Raw genomic sequence first — 19,530 nt, 5'->3', positions numbered from 1 at the left:
GAAGTAGTCAGTCTCATGATGGTCAATATGTAGGCCTATCATATTTTTTTTTCCGCCCTGACAAACACTGAAATGCTGGGGCATAATAGGCTACTGTATTAAACAAAATAGATATGATTGGTCTTAAAAACCCAGACTGGTTTGTCTCCTCGTATATACCCTGTCTCTACCACCCTTATTTGTGAAGATCTGCCACCAAGGAACATAAATCAAATCAACAATATTAATATTAAAGGTACAGGAAGGAGATGAAGCGTCACACTAGCAAACACCGCTAATAATAAATACGTATACAACAGTGAATAGTAATCTACCACATAGCACGTAACTAAAACACTCAATAATAAATCGCTCGTATGTTTTTACAACAATGGGCCACTACTGGCCGCTCACTTGGCACGCGTACCGTTTTCTAGATCCGGGATAAAAAGAACAAATCTGGCAACCCGGGGAAAATCTTAAGCGCACGCTTCCGCGCGTGACGTCAGGCAGACTCCCGGCGGTGACTCCTCCTCCTCCCTCAGTAGACTCTCGGTGCGGGACCAAATAGAAGTAGCTATGGCTGGCAATGCGTGGAGGTCAATGGTAAGGAAGTGTTGTAGAAAAGACGTTTCTCGGAGGTGGAGAAAGTGTGGCGTTGGACGGCATTGAACGCCCCCCCTCCCGTAGGGCGCAGTGGTCAGCGGGGGGGTTGATTGATGTTTTCCGCTCTTTCTGGAGATGATTGCCCCCATCGGGCCTAACTAATGGACTCGTGCCCTTCAGTGGGTCTCTGGCGCTCAGTGGTGGTCAGAGCGATGTGTCAGAGTTCGCGTTTCTTTACTGTAATCCTCCATTCGTGTTCTTCTGTTTCGCGTAATTGGACGCCTTTTTAAAAAAAAAAGCTTGTCAAGTCCGTCTCTAAACCCTGCCCTTGACTGTTGTGTCTTCCTTCCGCAGTTGTCTCAAGTCGTGGGGGTGGCGAGTCGACCCACGCTATGCTCCTCATCTCTGTCAAGAGGGGTAGGTCGTCTTGACACACCTAAAGTATGATAGTAATGTGTATACACTGAGATGTTGTTCGTTTCTATGCCATCCTTATAGTCTACTGAGATGCGCCTTTTGGCATTAAAAGGTCGACCAGGTCTGTGTAATCCTATGTAATCACACTACGATGGATGTACATCCTTCACTTCACGCAGATGCACACGGTGACCATGATCCCTGGGGATGGTATCGGACCGGAGATCTCCAGTGCGGTCATGAAGATCTTTGAGGCTGCCAAGGTAAGAATAATGAGTGATTTTTCGTTTTTTGTTAAATATTGTTTGAAGTGTAGGTGAACCACCTGTTTCAGCTCGAACTCAAACACTAGGACATTTAGATCAATGCCCAATGGGCTAACAAATCTAGGAAGGTGTTATCCCTGTGGATATGAACCACACCCACTTTGTGATACGGTTTTGGTGTCGCGTTGTGTTGGAGCATTTTAATGTGCGAGGTATTTTAAAATGTGCCACACGCAGTGGCGTTCTACTGCAAGTGTCCCGAGAAGTGTTCACTCTGTCAGACGCGGCAATTCACATCAGCCCCACAAAGCCCACCACAGCTGTCACGACATCACGGTGCCCTGATGTCAGAGCCCCTCAGCAAGGCAGCAGAGTAGAACGTTCTCAAACTGATTGACAGAGTCTGGGAGGAACATGATATTTTACACATGTTTTCACTAAATGATGTTATTTTAGTATCGGTGACTACTTAGTAATAGATTACTATGTTGAAGATCATATCTGACATATTACCACGTTTAAAACAAAAAATGAATACATGTGGGATCAATGACCCTTTAACTATTTACTACGTTACATGATGGCTTACATGGTACCTTGGAAACTGTTTAGGTAGTTGAGTTGGGTCTTTGTCTGTGTTTTGAGTGTATTTAAATTTCTACATTGTACACAGAACCAGTGCTTCGTTGTCATTCAGAGCTGCAGGTGCTTAGCCCATCTTCAAACATCAAGTCCACTACATTAATCCACCTCCCCCTAGTGTAGCCTACACTAACCTTCATTCTAATATACCCTTGTGTTATTTGATTTATTAACCTTTGAGGGATGTATCTTTCATTCTAGATGATTATCCAATTATAAACACTGTTTTATTGGTATTTACTCAAACAATACCAGATCAGGTTTGTCTGTTTTTAGTTCGTCAACTGCTGTGTTTATTTATATACACAGAATATACTCAAGTGTAACCCGTCCCCTCCGCACCTTTTTGTTCTCAACATTTACCACCTCTTACTTTTCTATTTTCTTTATTCCCCCCAGGCTCCGATCCAGTGGGAGGAGAGGAATGTTACCGCTATCAAGGGGCCGGGGGGCAAGTGGATGATCCCTCCTGATGCCAAGGAGTCCATGGACAGGAGCAAGATCGGTCTTAAAGGTACGCACTGGTCGTCTGGGGGTTAGTGGTTGTCTGGGGGTTAGTGGTCGTCTGGGGGGTTAGGTCAGGAATTAAACTCATAGTGACACTCGAGTGCACAGAGTTTGATTTGAAGTTTCAACCAGGTTGAATATCTTTCCACCTTCCCCCTACTGGTGAGCTGGCTTAAAGCTCTGATAATTAAAGTCTGTGTTAATGTCAAGGTTAAACATGGTCCTCTATACCACCAGCTGCTCTTCCCTTCCTGTTTTTCCTGTTTGGTTTGTTTTAAAGTTCAGACAAAATTAAAGATTAGCTCTCTTGGGTCCGAATTCGTTTTTCGGTTTCCTAGTTTAATTGTTTCAATACCACGCTATAGTCCAAAAACAAATAGTATTTGATTCAATGCAGGTATTTTTCATGTATTTATGCCAATTTCTTTAATTCATTCTTAGTTCTGGTATACGGCTGTTACATCAAATTGCCCTATTATCAACAGTCATTCAGGGCACGGTGATTGAAAGCTAGCTTTGGTTTTGGAGGACTTAAAATATCATCACCGAGCTGTACCCTAGCCACAGTGACAAACAAAGCTACCTCTGGTTTTAATGCAGATGCTTCACGAAAGATGTAAAATGCCCTCTGACCTCTGTTGGACAGGGCCTTTACATGTCCTTTGGCCATAGCCAAGTACCAGGCGGTCGTCTGTGGTACTGTTGCTGGTCCCCTCGTTGGGGGGTAGTACTGTTACTGGGCAAGGTCGAAGGCCAGGGGAACGACCTTGGGGAGCAGGAAGTTATAGGGAGAAGGAGGAGGACGTAGGCTTGTGAGGGGGGGTATTATAAAACTTGACACCTGACTGAAAACACGCCTGACCTTTCGGGGGGGGGGGGGGGGCGGGGGGTTCAGGGAAATCCTAAAACGAGAGTGGGTCGTGTGTCGTTAACTCCCTGGTCCCCCCCCCCCCGCAGGGCCCCTGAAGACCCCCATCGCAGCCGGCCACCCCTCCATGAACCTGCTGCTGAGGAAGACCTTTGACCTCTACGCCAACGTGCGTCCCTGTGTCTCCATCGAGGGCTACAAGACCCCCTACACTGACGTCAACCTGGTCACCATCCGCGAGAACACGGAGGGGGAGTACAGCGGCATCGAACATGTGGTGAGGGCAGCTCACCGTCTGCGTTCTGTTCTGTTCTATTTGTGTAGCCCCGAGTCACCGTTACAGTCTCAAAGGGCTCAACAGGCCAAACACTTATGACACCCCCCTTATGACAACTTAACACTTATGACACCCCCCCTGACCAAAGCCCCCCAGAGGGCAAGAAAAAAAACTCCCTTAATCAGCAAGGAAGAAATCTAGAGGAGGAACGCAGAGTGGGGGGGGGATCCCTCCTTCAGAGTGAGGGGGGGATCCCTCCTTCAGAGTGGGGGGGGTCCCTCCTTCAGAGTGAGGGGGGGATCCCTCCTTCAGAGTGGGGGGGGTCCCTCCTTCAGAGTGGGGGGAATCCCTCCTTCCAGGGATGGTCAGGAGTGCAGTGGGTGCCATCATCCACACACACACACACACACACACACACACACACACACACACACACACACACACACACACACACACACACACACACACACACACACACACACACACACACACACACACACACACACACACACACACACACACACACACACATTAAATCGATGATGGGGTGCTGGCCGGTTAACCATGAGGAGAGTCCAGGCATCCAGTCGCAGTCACCGCAACACGCTGGAACAGACAGAAAGATGAATTAGAAGGGGAAAAGTGCATTGCAGTGGTGCTGAGGCGTGTGAGGGGCACTTTGTTGATTGCTTGTGCACGGTGGTGGTGTGCGCAGCCGTAGAGGTTTTGGTGTCATCAGGTAGCAGAGGTAGCATGTCTCTGTGCAACACGCAGCAGCATGTTTGGCCATTTACTTCAGGTTATAACCTACCCTGCTGGTTCTACCAGGTACCCAGTGATCCTCATCCACTACAACCTAAAGTAAAACATTTACCGTTTTGGTGCTGGATAAAAACATAAGGCTAGTGTTTTCCAAAAAATGGGGCAAGGTTGAGTTTTCCAAGTGAAAGTAGCATATTTATATATAGATAGACGGATTTATAGTTAGATTACCCCTGCTTGGATTTTAATCTTCTCCTCCTCACCCCGTTGTTTGTCTGTTGTTTGTCTGTTGTTTGTTTGTGTATTGTGGCGTTGCCGTGGTAGATCGTGGACGGGGTGGTGCAGAGCATCAAGCTGATCACGGAGGACGCCAGCAGACGCATCGCGGAGTACGCCTTCGAGTACGCTCGCAACAACCAGAGGAGCAGCGTGACCGCCGTCCACAAAGCCAACATCATGTAAGGAGCACATGCCTTTTATTATGCACGGTCTACCCAAGAAATAGTGTAATATGTTTAATAGATATAAGTTAATTAATTAATTTTACAAAACCTTTTTTGTTGCCTAAATTTTTTTTAAATTAAAAATCATGTATCTAAGCACTATTGTTTTGGTGCATTGAACCCTCAATTGTAAGGTGATGTTTAAGGGTTTCTTCGTGTTAAATGAGTTGGTCTTCATGCTTTGACCAGGCGCATGTCTGACGGGCTCTTCCTGAGGAAGTGCCGCGAGGTGGCAGAGACCTACAAAGACATCAAGTTCACGGAGATGTACCTGGACACCGTGTGTCTCAATGTAAGTATCAAAGCCACGTGGAGGAGCCCCATTGAACTGGCTACCACAAAGTACAGACAAGCCTTAAATAAACAGCCTTCAAATAAGGGTCTACAATCAACAGACGGTAACATAATGTGGCATTCGTCTCCCAGCTAATGTAGCTAATCAAAATGTTGGAGACCTGCACTGCAATCGTAGAAGGTACAAGCATACTGTTGTTTTTGCACTAGATTGTGATGGACTAAAGTGTAGCAGTAATAGCAGTCTAATCGTCACGTCGCAAAATTTTGCATGCATAACAGCGTTACCTGGCTTCTAGAAGGAAATGTCTTTTATGTTATTTATAAAATGTTTTTTGTGGGGATGGGGTATTCAGTCTCTCACTCACGTCTTCTGTGTTGAATTTGCTGTGTTATGTTTTGCTTTCAATAAATGTAATACTGTTGGTTTGATAACCCCTTTGTGTAATGGCAGTGGCCATATCCAATTGATTTCTTGGCAGAACAGCACATTCTATAACGTTAGTCTCTAGAAGGATGCACAATATCAGGAAAAGGTTTGGCAGCATTTTGAACAGTCAGTCATTTAACAGAGGCGCTGAAAATACTGTATGTAATAATGCTTCTAAAACTATGAAAGCGGGGCGGCATTAGCTCAGGAGGTAGAGCGGGTTGGCTGGTAACCGCAAGGTTGCTGGTTCGATCCCCGGCTCCTCCTAGCTGAGTGTCGAGGTGTCCCTGAGCGAGACGCCCTCACCCTGACTGCTCCTGACCAGCTGGCTTTTGTCCTGTGTGGTTGACTGTTGATTGTGAATGTGTGCATGAATGGGTGAATGTCAGTCAATATTGTAAAGCACTTTGGATAAAAGCGCTGTATAAATGAGGACCATTAGATGCATCTGATTTTCTTCATCCATTTCTGTGTTTTTCTCGTTCAGATGGTGCAGGACCCCACCCAATTTGATGTGCTGGTCATGCCAAACCTCTATGGTGATATTCTCAGGTTTGTTCCACGACCAGTTTAACGGTACTTTTGAAGAGAAGAAAGCCCTTCAATATTGTTTCAATCGGTTTATTTCCAAGGCGTGTTTGTATTTATGTGTGTCTTCCACAGTTAGGGTTTAACATGTGTGATTCTGTGTTCGGCAGTGATCTGTGCGCTGGTCTGATTGGAGGGCTCGGAGTGACTCCCAGTGGAAACATCGGAGCCAACGGCGTTGCCATATTCGAATCGGTTTGTGTTTATGTTTATGTTTCGTTATGGTTGTTGTAATGGTAACAAATGATGCCTTTCAGCAATTATTTTATGGCCCTCCATGATGCCATAAAAAGGCATAACCTGCTTTGCTATTCGGTGTTGCTATTCTTTTGAAATGGTCCTTCATGGAATGGGCTCGATTGAGGCACAATTCTTGTTTCACATGGATCATTTAAACTGTGCAATTCGGTCCCGTTGCTCCAGTGTTCTTACTGAATGTAGGCTTTCTCTCAACACGACACTAGAAGGGGAAAGCGCTGGAACCCTACACCTGCTGTATTGAGATGTCAGCTAGTGGTGGATTTCGTGATTCGTTTGAATGAATCAGTTCGCGTCGGTCAGTTCGGCAAGAAGAGTCGTTTGAATCGTTCATTCGTTCAGTCGCGTTTCCGGTAGCATTGAATCATGGTTCTCAGTCACTGAGTCGGTCAGACTCAGCTCCTCCCTCGTTCTCATTCTCAAACGAATCACGATCGTAAAACGGTCATCAATCAACACAACATTAACTAAGTTCCTTTTAGCTGAGGAGCGCTTCATGGTCGGAATCGGGATGTTGTTGCCGGGCTGACTCTCGTGACTTCTCAGTCCTCGAGTCTTCACCGCTAAACACAGTCAGTGAACGAACGGCGACTCGCGAGTCAGCGACTAGTGGGCGGAGCTGGGAGTCGAGTCTCGGAGAACGAACAATACGAACGAGACGAACTGAAACGGGGAATCGGGTCGGTTCGTTCATGTTAAAGAGGCGTTCGTTCGAACTGATTAGTTTGCGAACGAGCCATCGCTAATGTCAGCTGACGGGCTCTGTGACCCCCCCCCCCCTCCCCAGGTCCACGGTACTGCTCCTGACATAGCGGGCCTGGACATGGCCAACCCCACCGCCCTGCTGCTGAGCGCCGTCATGATGCTGCGCCACATGGGGCTTCATGACTACGGCAAGAAGATCGAGACGGCCTGCTTTGACACCATCCGAGACAAGAAGGTGGGTTTGAATGTTCTTTTTGAAGTTTCACCACATAAAGTTAAGTGGAGGGGGGGATTGTTTTCTAGAAAGAGGCGGGCAATAGCGTATGGCTGTGCCCTGAAATTGTGATCGTTGCATCATGTGAGTCGACCCAAGTTAAAATAAATCACGTCATTATAGTAACCAAATAACAGGGGGTATAGAGGGTGCGGTAGGTAAGATGGGAGAATTTGGAATGGAGCCGATGATGGCGAGATTCTGAAATTACCCCAAAGTTTCTCGGCCGTGCGTGGATTGTTCAATTCACGCACTGCGTTGGGTTTCGGAGTCACGGAGTGGACCGTTGCAAACGTGGGGTCATGCAGAACTTGGAATTAAGCTCGGGTCTTCAGCTGCAGGGATTAGGAAAACTAGGTTAATAGGATGCAACCTATGGCCTTCACCACTAGGAGGCCACCTTGGTCTGTTGTAGTTTCATTTGAGATGAATACATTGTTGGCCTCCAGGTAGTTCAGCAACCGTTCACCTGGGAGTCTAACGCCTGAGCCCCTAGGCTGTCTTTGGTCCAAAAAGCACACAGACTAGAATACAAAAAGCCAAAGAATGGCTCAAAAATCACAGGCCGTGACCGAATCCCAAATGAGGTGCAAGGTGCAAGGTGCAGACGTGGGTTAACTTTGCTTTTGCTCTTCGTTCGTTCCTAGGTGCTAACCAAGGACCTCGGTGGAAACTCAAAGTGTTCAGCGTTCACCGCTGACATCTGCCGCAGGGTTGTGGACATGGACTGAGACCGGCGGCGCTACGTGGAGGAGCTGCAGCCGTCGTACACGCCCACCTGTTACTGTATTCCGGTTCTTTCCAAGCAGAACATACATTCGATTCCAGCGGTTCACTGACCACGTTACGGTCGACGTCTTTCACTGCTCTGTTGGCGAGCAGGTGTTGGGTCATAAATGCATTCGTGGGAGGGCTGTAAAGACGGCTGGCCCTCGCTAGTATTTTCATACAAGTACATATGATAGAAAAATATAAGCAGGAGTGCAGCTTGTGGAGGATAATACCTCGTAGAAGGGTATCAAAGAAAGTCACATTCACCCTAAATGTACGCACAATGTAAATCGCAATCCTGTAATGAAATGCAATTTTTGTTTTTGGGAGTGTGGCATACTCAACAGTACCTTAGAATTCTGACAACTCTCTGCATGTTTTTTTTTTTAATGGTTACTTATGACTAACTGCTTAAGTGTACTTTATTTATTACCGTGTGCCGTGTTTGTTCTCATGCAGCTCGGTGTAGCTCAAAGGGTTAAATATATAAAAACGATTACGCCATGACTTTTGAGTGATCACATTATTTCCTGCATTTCCATTCGTCATCCCGAAAGCAAGTGCTAGCAAGTGTGTTCCTTTCGTAATTACATGAGACAAATGAATTCCCAGAAATTACCCGGTAAACCCATCCATCAGATTTAAAAACAGCCTTACACTATATATGTTAAGAAAATTATCTGGAAAATTTATTAAGTACAAAGTTATTTAATACAACTTCAATAATAAGATGACATTAAAATATGTGCATATACACAAAGCAAAATTCAACTACACTGGACCCTATACCATGGCCTGGCTCGAGGTGGAAAATAAAATTGACGCTGATAGGATGTTTTTTACCCCATTGATTTTAATATCGGTCATTCAGAAAAATAAGAAAAAAAAAATAAGGTTAAAATAAGATTTGATTTGTAAAGAGAATACGAAACCGCGGATGAGAGCAAGATTTCTAAACTTGCAAAGTAAAGCCCTATCCAGGACACCCAGTTTGCAAATGCAGGCCTTTCATTTCCTCCTTCATTTGCAAACTGGGTATCCTGAATAGACCGTTATTTATTTAATTTCTTAAAATGTATTAGTAAGGTTTAGTTGTATGGATTTATAAACGTAAATATAACTTTTTTTACTTTAATGGTGCATTATATATAAGATGACATGGCTCAGTGATGATTGCATTTGTGAAAAATTAAATGGAAATGACCAAAAAAAAAAACGACCAAAAAAGACCGCGCATGCGCAGTGCTGCGGTCCGATCGGCGCTGTTTTGCTCTCGCTTTAGCACATCTGTGCTAAAGAAAACATGACAACAAACTACCACGGGTCATATTACACCATGGACAACACGCTCATCAGAACGGTGTACATGTTCCCCGAGATATATGACGGGAAGAGCGGAAGGAAACGGAAAGAGATGGCGTGGAAGAAGATCAGTGAGCATGTGTGTGTGCCTGGTAAGTTTCAGACGACCTGCATGTGTTTAGGTCCCAAGCGTCTTGGGAAACACAGTGTAAGGTCATGACATGGGGTCAAAGGAACATTAGGCTTGTCTAATATAACAGGGATCTCGTTATCATAGTGGCCATCGGATGCAACAACGTGCGGGTTACTGAGAAGGCTCATACTCGTGGACCGCCTGCTATCCCGCTGCTGTGCGTTACTATTGAATTGCTGTTCAATGAACCGAGGTGAAGTTAGTTTGTTGTTGGATGTTCGACAGATATTCGCATATTCATTTGCAGTCCATCAGCGGTTCCTGCCGTGCTTTCAGTCAACCAAGGGACCCCCCACTGGCTCCTGACTGCCTCCTTTTCACACAGGGACCGTCAATAAATTACTCCATTCGTTTCCAATGGGGAAAATGGCTTTTTGCTCGATAGCTTCCATGGTGTGGGACCCAAACAACCCAAAACAACGCAGAACTGTTCTACTGTAGGTGTACCGCTCATTTCTAATAGAGCATGGACAGTTATGGTAACGCGTACGATACGACTTTATTTGTCAGTTTGCACTGAAATTCTTTTTGCATCCCTGGGCAAACTCATGGGAGGACATACCGTATACCTACGTGTAGACATATAGCATAAATAGACAGACATGTGGGCATACAGTACATGTAAAACACAGAGCATCAACAGACAAACATGAAACTTATAGCCACAAATGACAATATCAAGCATGACAGAGGACATATACATACATCACTTGGAGACACTATATACATGAATAAATAAATATTGCACCAGATCTTAATGCATTGTAATGGCATGCCCTCTGGCTATCAAAATAAGCCACAAACAAACTGCACATTCACTTCAGTCTCACGCAAATTAAAGGAGAGGAAAGGAGTTTGAAAGTTTAAAAAGGTGAAATGACATTGTGTGACATGGTAGAAAATCAATGTGCCATGGCCCCTGACGTGACTCATTAACGTTTAAAGGAGCAGCGATGGTAAACATTCAATCTACATAGTAAACATCATCTATGTCTTATCTCATAACCTCATATTGTTGTTCTGACACTAGGGGTGTAACGATACGCAAAAGTCACGATTCAGTACGTACCTCGGTTTTTAAGTCACGGTTCGGTATCTTTTTCGTTACAGCAGTTTTTATTATTTTATTTTTATTAAACAATTGGATTTTGATTTATTAGATTGTATCAAACAAATGCCTTACACAAATGAAAAGACATCAAATACAATTGAGGATAAAAACACAATAAAGTCAAAGGACTTATTTCCATTGTGGTCCTCAACACAAAAATATCAGGACAAGACGAGACACTCACAGAGTGTGTGATAATCAAAAAAAACTTTATAAAAAAAAAAACGTACCGAAATTAAATGTGCATCAAACCGTTACCCCCCTATCTTACACACGTTATTGTGATCTGTCCGTCTCGCGCCAGTGGCTCTGTGTCGCCGGCGCTGGAAGGGCCTCCGCGACACGTACATCCGAGAGCTGAAGAAGGAGAAGCGGGCCGTGAAGAGCGGGGAGGCCGTGGGCTCACGGAGACGCTGGAGACACACGGCGCACCTGGCCTTCCTCAACCCCCTCATCAAGGGCTTTGAGGACCTGGAGCCGCCCGGGGGCCTGGAGCCGCCCGGGGGCCTGGAGCCGACCGGGGACATGGAGAACTGGGCCGGGGGAGGAGGAGGAGGAGGAGGAGGAGATCACAGCAGCACTGAGCCCGAGCTTCCGGAGGTCCACTGCTACAACGGTTGTGTGGAGAGGCCGGCGGAGATCGGTGAGGGTCACGCTCCCAGTGCGGCAGAGAGACAGCGGCGCAGACGACGGTCGCGTTGAGTCACAGGGCTGGACGGTTTGGGGAAATAATCGATTATTTCGACCAATACTGCGATACTTGCGATTGAGTATGCGATTTTTCTTTTTAAAACGTCCTTATGTTCTGTATTATTCACTAAACACAAGCAATACATCATTCTATAGTGTGTGACCAACACAACACTGGAAGCAGTCAACATATAACCCGCTCCGTCCTTTAGGCCAGGCCGATGTGTTGAGATGAACTGATAAATACGAACCTTACTGATCTCCAGTGAGTAACAGTATCGTATATATTAGTTTTTTTTATCGCAGCCTTTGCGATTGACAAATCGTGTTCTATTAGATCACGATGTCGGTTTGAATTGGATTAATGGCTCAGCCCTGGTTCGGTGCAGACACAGGTCATGGAGGAGAAGGTTAGGGCTTGGCCGTCTTGCTTAAAGGTGCCATGACATGCCACCCGGTGTGAGTGTGATTAGCCGCTACAAGCCGTTTTGGAAATCCGCCTCTTCTGACGTCACAGGTGGGCGTGTCCACCAAGACGTGTGACGGATAGATGAGCTGAACGTTTGCTACGGTCCACTGGGTAGGGCTGGTGGACTGATCTATCCAGCACACATCTGGGTGGACACGCCCACTTTCTGCAGCCTCATGATGTCATAAGGGGCAGATTTCCAAAACGGCTTGTAACGGCGAATCACACCACACCTGGTGGCATGTCATGGCACTGGGTGGGGGTCGGCTGGGTACTGGGGGTCGTACACCATAGCGCACTACACTGTCCTTATCCTTGAAGCACATCATCCATGTCTCTCCAATGATGATGTTTATATTTTTGCGTGGATTTCTTCACCTCCACAGAGGTCAAAACCGAGGATATTCCGGACGAGCCAGAGAAGGAGTCGACGGTGGACCACGTCACGGGGAGCTACGAGGGGACGCTCTCGGAGCCCGGCGTCAAACAGAGCTCGGCCGAACTCTTTTGCCGAAGCATCGTGCCTCACCTGGAGAGGCTGCCGCTAGAGAAGCTCATCCAGGTCCAGCTACGGATCCTCCAGGTGGTTCACGATGCAACGGGCAGCTAGGCTTTTTTTCTGTCCACACACAAATCTAGAATAAACGCCAGCGTCACCGCGATGCATTTGAGCAAACAATACAGGAGTAATTGTCGTCGTAGAATCGTTCTCCTATTCTCCCATATTGGGAAGAAAATGGAATTAGAGGTTTTAGGACTATTTTGTGTTTTCTTTTTTAAATGTTTTTTTTTATGGGGAAGAAATGAATGAACAAATCTGTCATTTACTTTTAATATTATCATTATGGGATATCAATGTGTGTTTTTCTACGATTTTTTTGTGTTAAAACATTGTAAATAATGTGTATTTGTTTTCTCCAATTTCATTTTAAAATGATGATGACAACGTTTGTGGTGCCGTGTTTCGGTTTCTACGTGAGTCAATGGCTGGGAATGGGGAATGGGGAATGGGGAAACGCTGGAAATGCTCCGTGGTTTTCAGCATTTGTCACACTGCCGGCCTACTTAATATCTCTTAATCTGTACTCACCTCCGCTTTAATCACGTAACACAGCACAACAATAGTGTTATGGAGAAGTTCCTTTTCCTAGGATACCACCGTTTGAAGCGACTGCAGCCAATGCTGCCACCATGACACCAACGTTGTAGTGCATCAGTCAAGTGCACTGACGTTGCATATACTAGATTAGACATTTTTTTATAATTTTAAACGTATAAAATATGAAAAAAATATTGTAAGCAGCATGCCATGAGTCTGAATTGATCCTGGTCCAAATCCCGACTTGCAAAATATTAACATTTAAAATACTACATTTGTAATGACATTCTCACGAGTCACAATGTATTTTTGGACTTCATAATTACATTATGGATATCTAGAATGTTTTTTCCTTTTGGATATCTGAAATTAATGTTTTGACTTTGGCAATTGGATTGTAGATACCTGAAATGTGAGCTTTTCCTAGTAACAATTAAATAGAGATATTCATGTCATGTCACCCACCACCAACTATGTATCAATAATGCTATTGGGGATATCCAAAAGTGACAGCCCAATAATGTCACGGCTGATATCTGAAAGGTTATTTTTGACTAGGAAGAACTGAACCACAGATATCTGCAACATATGATCCAGTCTCGCTCTTAAATGTTTAAAAGGCTTTGCCACACTACATGTCACCCACCACCAACTCCTCCTTCCTCGCTCTTAGTTCGTCCCCTTACTCCCTAAAGCCTTTTGGCAAAAAGCCTCGAAGGCAAACTCGCATTGCATCCCCAATAAAATGCATTGTTATGGATGCGTACACAACATTTATGTAGCCCAGCAAACAGTACACAATGTGGTGCCTGTGTGTGATGTATCGTCGGCGAGGATCATCAGCATCGCTTACCTAGTCTCGCGTGGAGTAGTCGCGCCAACCACGCGAGACTAGGTAAGCGATGCTGCTTCTCACGTGTCAAGGTAGACGCCTCCCAGACAGCCTGCCCCCCCCCCCCCTCCGCTGTACTGTTACAGCGCCGTGCGATTCCGTTACACTAGTGGACGAGAAGAAGAAGGCTTGTTGGGCGGGTGCCGATTCCGATCACACAGTTCAGAAAAGAAAGGCGCGACTATGGCGAAAACGTACGACTATCTGTTCAAGCTGCTGTTGATCGGGGACAGCGGGGTCGGGAAGACGTGTCTGCTGTTCCGATTCAGCGAGGACGCGTTCAACACAACGTTTATATCCACGATAGGTGAGCTGCTCCCCGGTTCGGTCTTTGTATGTGCGCGTTTTTGAGATGCATTGAGGGGCGGTGGTGGATGTGTCATTGTAGGCAGATGTGTCATTGTATGATCCGTACTGTAAAGGATGACCCACCCACTGTGCCCAGCTGGAGGCCCTGTACAGAGACAGCGTGTGTCGGTATGCGCCTCATCCGAAACGGGAGGGTCGCGCTTGACTTGTCAAGTTATTGTCAGTTTCTCGCTATGTTAACCACCATGGCACCGAGGTCGTTATTTAATTGGTTAATTGGTTTAAAAACGCACGCGGGCTAAAATCGTATTAGGCTACTATGAAATGATAATTCAATCTTCCTCTCGAAGTCGAAAATTGTCGACGCCAATTATAAATTATTCCATGTGCTTATTAACTATGGCAATAATAATATAATAGGTTATTACGTTACGTGATCGTATTTTGTAACACGTATACCCTTATCTCAACAGGACTTTAACCTATGTAGTGAATACAGTAATCCCGTACAGTAATCTCGTACAGTAATCCCCTCTACTTTTCCTTATCAGATCTAGTAGATGATACAATCTAAGTGGAATAGAGAGGTCACGGGTCATTACGTCGTTAGCACCGACAGACGAGGTAGGCCTTCACGTGAAAACGAAAATGAAACTTCCAGTTGCCCAACCATAGGATGGCCAAGGTCATTTGGGAAGCCTTGGATTGAGTAGCCTTGGATTGAGTATACAGCCAAACTGCTTTCACTTTCCGGCAAAAATACCATTTTGACTTCTATGAAATGGTGGGGGTATTCTAGAATAGGTCTGCTGTTTTTATCCAGCATGATTCTAGAGTGTGGACACCATTTTATCCACAGCTTGTCTCACATGATTCTAGAGACACAAGCTTCATACATTGGTTTAGTATTCAGTGCGTTGGTTTCTTCCAGTAGCGACCTAGCCGGGCCAGAATGGAAGTCAACGGGGCGAGTTGTCGGTCTGTTGAAATTGTACGTTAAAAATAGTTTTTCAAAACAGGAAGTTCATCAGGGTGGATTTATCCATGTCTCTGTTCTGACAAGAAATCCATGGACTTTACATTCATGGCGGCGGTCAACGTGGTCACATCACAAGATCGTGTCAATACATTGTCACAGTTAGTATCAGCCATTGTTGGGTCGAGTCACACACACACACACACACACACACACACACACACACACACACACACACACACACACACACACACACACACACACACTAACACACTAATGCATGCACCGAAACACACAGTGTCTCTTTGTCTTTCCTGTGCGTCAGTGCGGGCGGGCAGAGCGGCTGCATTGTTCTCTTCTGTCTTTCTGACAGAAACCGGAAGTGGGAACGGTCTTAGTCTCTGTTCGGCAGGATGGCGGCCCCTGCCTCTGCGCCGTGCTGCCTGGGAGTTAGTCAGTGCTGTCGAGAGAGCAGACCACAGAGAGAGCGCACTGAGCAGCATCATGACCCCAGAGGCTGCTGCTGCTGCTGCTGCTGCTGCTGCTGCTGCTGCTGCTGCTGTCGGCGGTCGGCAGCCCTCTCTTGAGGTCCCAGTTCCAGTTCCCTGCTGCTGCTTACGGCGTATCTCCGTCTGTCTGCCGGTGCGGAGAAGAGGTTCTGCTCGTGGGACAGCAGAACCTACACTAGCGTGTGAATGAAGGTGTAGCAACATCACGCTGCTGGGCTCAGTGTAGACTAAAGCGGTGAAGCAGCCATCGATGTTTTATTTCCTTTAGGGTGATGAGGTCTGATCCTGAGTTTGAATTGATATAGAAAAGGTGACATAGGGCACAATTTAACCTGATAGTGTCCTTGTTTTCTTAGTCACACTGATAGATAAGTAGTAGGCCGAAATACATCTCGACCATCTCGATGCACAACCTCCCACACCTCTTCCTGCCATCTTGCGGCATCTCTTGTTGGACACAATGGACAATCTACAGTATATATACTATAACTCCAATCAGTGGTTGACTGTTGCTCCGGATTTGTCCGCTCAGAGTTGCGCCCACAAATGGGGGGGGGGCAGAGTGGGGGGGTGAATGTGGTTGACTTTTAAATGAGCTCCCACAGGCCGCTGCGGCCAGCGTTGCTCAGACAGGGGTCACACTGTACACCAGTCCCGTGAGGGTCAGCTGACCAACTGCACTGTGTGTGTGTGTGTTTGTGCGTGTATGTGCGTGTGTGTGTGTGTGTGTGTCCAGAAATTGTATCGACCTACTGAATTGTGTCGGCATGTATATAATCCAGTTGTTCGTTGGTCGTAACATAATGCCCTGGGTCTCTCACACTTTGTGTCGAGACGAGTGGAGATGGGCGTCAGAGCCGCTGCGTCTGTGGTGGTTTTCTTCATGTATGAGGTGAGGTGTGTCAAACTTTGATCCTCCTATTTGATTTGGTGGGCTGCAGAACAGCTGATTAATTAATTTACACTCCATCAATATCTACCTCTGTCTCTTTTTGCTTATCTTTTCAGTGTGTGTTGATTCGCAGTGTCTTGATTGTTTACTATGTCTGTGTGTCTGTCATCTATGTGTCTGTCTGTCTCTATGTGTGTGTGTGTGTGTGTGTGTCTGTCTGTATGTGTGTCTGTGTGTGTGTCTGTCTGTCTGTCTGTCATCTATGTATCTGTCTGTCTGTGTGTGTGTGTGTGTGTGTGTGTGTGTGTGTGTGTATGTGTGTATGTATGTGTGTCTGTGTGTGTGTGTGTGTCTGTCTGTCTGTCATCTATGTATCTGTCTGTCTCTGTGTCTCTCCATGCTATATGTATCTGTCGGTCTGTCTGTGTGTGTGTCTCTGTGTCTCTGTGTCTTATGGAGGATGGAGGCTGGAGAGGTCATTGACCTTATGGCAACAGCTGCTCTGATGCATGTTTCCGTAACAACCAACAGCAACCAAGTCCCACTTCCTGTTGAGAGAGAGAGAGAGAGAGAGAGATAGTATAGATATTTAGAGAATAGATCGTGTTTTTAGCTGCCTGAAAGAAAGACCAAACTTTATGTATACTCTCTCTGTCTCTGAGTTAACATGAATCAACCTATTATTAATGTTTTTAATTATAAATGATTCAACCTCAGCAACATTAATATTGGCCTGGTCAAAATGGGAAGCAGACTTAATGTGCGTCAGCAGAAAATAGAACCATAAATGCAGTGGTACTAAAGTTTGTGTAACGTCAAGTGGTCCCATGACTTAAGTACACCGTACTGATTTGAATCTATCGTACTAGTATCCACCAGTGTCAGTATGTGGCTTTTTATTGGAAACAAATGATTGACATTTGAACTCATTCACTACCAATAACCGACCAAGCTGCGTTCCAGTGTGTGCCTTGGTAATCAAGAGTAGTTAACGTGGTAACGTGACATGTTAACACACGATATCCGGTGATGCCAGTCTTGATTCCGCTGACGCTGTGCCCTGAGGGACAGCCCCGTAGACATATCTATGGACACACCCCGGTACATGACCTAGTACCGCTTCTCGAGAATTACATCAAGCAGAACCAGACTTATCGCTGACTGCAAGGATAGGCCGTGTCTGTCGAGCAGTTTCACTGTCGGGGACGGTACGACATACAAACGGCCAATAGCGTTCAACCCTTTTAATGGACAACTGAGGCCATACTTACCTTTATCTTATCATGCTTTTAAAACTTTGCATATTTAAGTCGAGATTTGGACGTAAGATCAAACCGTCGCACTCCTATCAACCCCACATCACTGCCATCTGTACGTTGTGTTTTCGGCTATGTTGTTTTCCTGTAATGTGAGATTAAAAATCCTCCTGTGTCTTCGCCAGCTTTCGCTCTCTACTCAACAGGAGCCATTCGCACAGCGCTGGTTCTTGTTTGGCTTGCCGTATCTAGCGTTGTTTTGTTCCCCTGGCCCTGGCTAGCCTAGCTGTTGAGATAACTAATGCTGGGCTCTCCCGTTACGTGAGCTCACAGATTTCTAGCAGGCGTGTTCCCGCTGGCACTCCCTGTATCACTTTATAGAGGCCCGACGTTGGCTTTAAATTATTCCACAGCCTGCTTTATGTGGCTACTAGGTCGGAAATAAGAGTACGGCTAATGTAGAAACACATAATTGATAGTAGAGATCTTAGCCTTTCATCGTCGATACATTCTAGACCCGAATATCTGGTGAGGGCAACGACCAATAGAAGTCTCCTGGCCTCTCGCTCTCGTCTTTAGACAAGTTGTCAATATGTGTGTGTGTGTGTGTGTGTGTGTGTGTGTGTGTGTGTGTGTGTGTGTGTGTGTGTGTGTGTGTGTGTGTGTGTGGGGGGGGGCCAGGCCTGGCACACAGGCAGAGCCACTCATGACAATGAGGACTGAGAAAGTGAGACGGGGAGAGTGAATGAAGGGAGTCAGCACGCACACAGTAGATTTGTGTAGTAATCAGGGAAGCCATGATTCTGCTTTGCCCAAATGGTGAACCCCATGAGACAGAAGGCGTTTTTATGCCGCAGTGCTCCTGACAGAAGGGCCTTCATTGGTCACACAGTAGGATCATCAGCGATAGCTGTAACGCAATAACTCGGGAAATGAAATTATCACTGAGTGTCAGAATTACTTGTTATGAAACATGCTCTAAAACATTGATTCTTCAAATACTGGATGAAGGAGCCGTTTTAATCTGATATTATACCTAAAAAAGAAAAGCTAGAGATATTGTAGTTTGTTTTAGCTTTTTGATTATCGTGGCAATAAAGATCATCGTCCAGCATCGCCTGGTGATGAACCTGTCACAGCCCCAGGTGTAGTTCTCCACTGCGGCCAATAGATGTCCTCCTTAGGCCTGGCTTTCTCTTCCTGTTAATTATCTTCACCTGTGTTCTTTATAAGTCACCTGTGTATGAATGTTCCTCAGTTTGTGTGCTCCGGGCTTCACCTTTCATTTATTTATTATGTCGTCCTTAGTCCATCGCTACAGTCAATGTGTCAAGTAAGGACAAATTCATTCAAGAAACTAAAACCAAAGAAAGTCCTCTGCTTTTGGGTCCACCTATCTGCACCATTTGATCAGCGATGTGTGTTCAATGGTCTGTAATGGGACTGTCCATCCCAACAGGACCCTTGTACTGTTAACACAAACATTTACTTTTACCTCGTCAGCGGCTCATTTCCTCTAAACCAGATGTTTCTGTTTGTTTGTGCGATAGCCACACTAAGTCTGAGTTGGATCGTGTCCAAGTACAACCACAAATAAAGTATTCTTGGTATCATCTGGACGTCGTCGAAGTATCGATAATTAAATCATGACTTTTCGATTGTTCCTTCCTGAGGTCCTTCTTAAC

The 19,530-nt window shown here is 45.7% G+C and overlaps 3 protein-coding genes across 3 annotated transcripts in view; all 3 read left to right on the top strand.

The window, feature by feature from the left end:
* Nucleotides 1-509: 509 nt before the first annotated feature.
* LOC311356764 (isocitrate dehydrogenase [NAD] subunit alpha, mitochondrial) lies at nt 510-8,648 on the top strand. Its single transcript, XM_084476618.1, has 11 exons — nt 510-585; nt 940-1,002; nt 1,182-1,265; nt 2,310-2,424; nt 3,375-3,562; nt 4,649-4,782; nt 5,017-5,119; nt 6,039-6,103; nt 6,250-6,334; nt 7,185-7,337; nt 8,024-8,648. Exons 1-11 carry the CDS (start codon nt 559-561, stop codon nt 8,105-8,107), a joined length of 1,101 nt encoding a protein of 366 aa, XP_084332744.1. The 5' UTR covers nt 510-558; the 3' UTR covers nt 8,108-8,648.
* Nucleotides 8,649-9,413: 765 nt separating this feature from the next.
* Nucleotides 9,414-12,691, top strand: LOC311356303 (uncharacterized protein). The gene is made up of 3 exons (XM_084476070.1): nt 9,414-9,601; nt 11,058-11,396; nt 12,299-12,691. The coding sequence occupies exons 1-3, from the start codon at nt 9,451-9,453 to the stop codon at nt 12,520-12,522; spliced, it is 714 nt and encodes a 237-aa protein (XP_084332196.1). The 5' UTR covers nt 9,414-9,450; the 3' UTR covers nt 12,523-12,691.
* A 1,308-nt stretch (nt 12,692-13,999) lies between these two features.
* Nucleotides 14,000-19,530, top strand: part of rab8b (RAB8B, member RAS oncogene family) — a 10,941-nt gene continuing 5,410 nt past the window's right edge. Inside the window, exon 1 of the mRNA XM_084476037.1 lies at nt 14,000-14,210. Coding sequence (XP_084332163.1) covers nt 14,087-14,210 — 124 coding nt within the window. The 5' untranslated portion in view covers nt 14,000-14,086. The remainder of the gene's footprint in view (nt 14,211-19,530) is intronic.

Source organism: Micromesistius poutassou (genome assembly GCF_964030765.1).
Source record: "Micromesistius poutassou genome assembly, chromosome: 12".
In the NCBI taxonomy this organism is placed as follows: Eukaryota; Metazoa; Chordata; class Actinopteri; order Gadiformes; family Gadidae; genus Micromesistius; species Micromesistius poutassou.
This window is presented reverse-complemented; position numbering and strand designations above follow the sequence as displayed.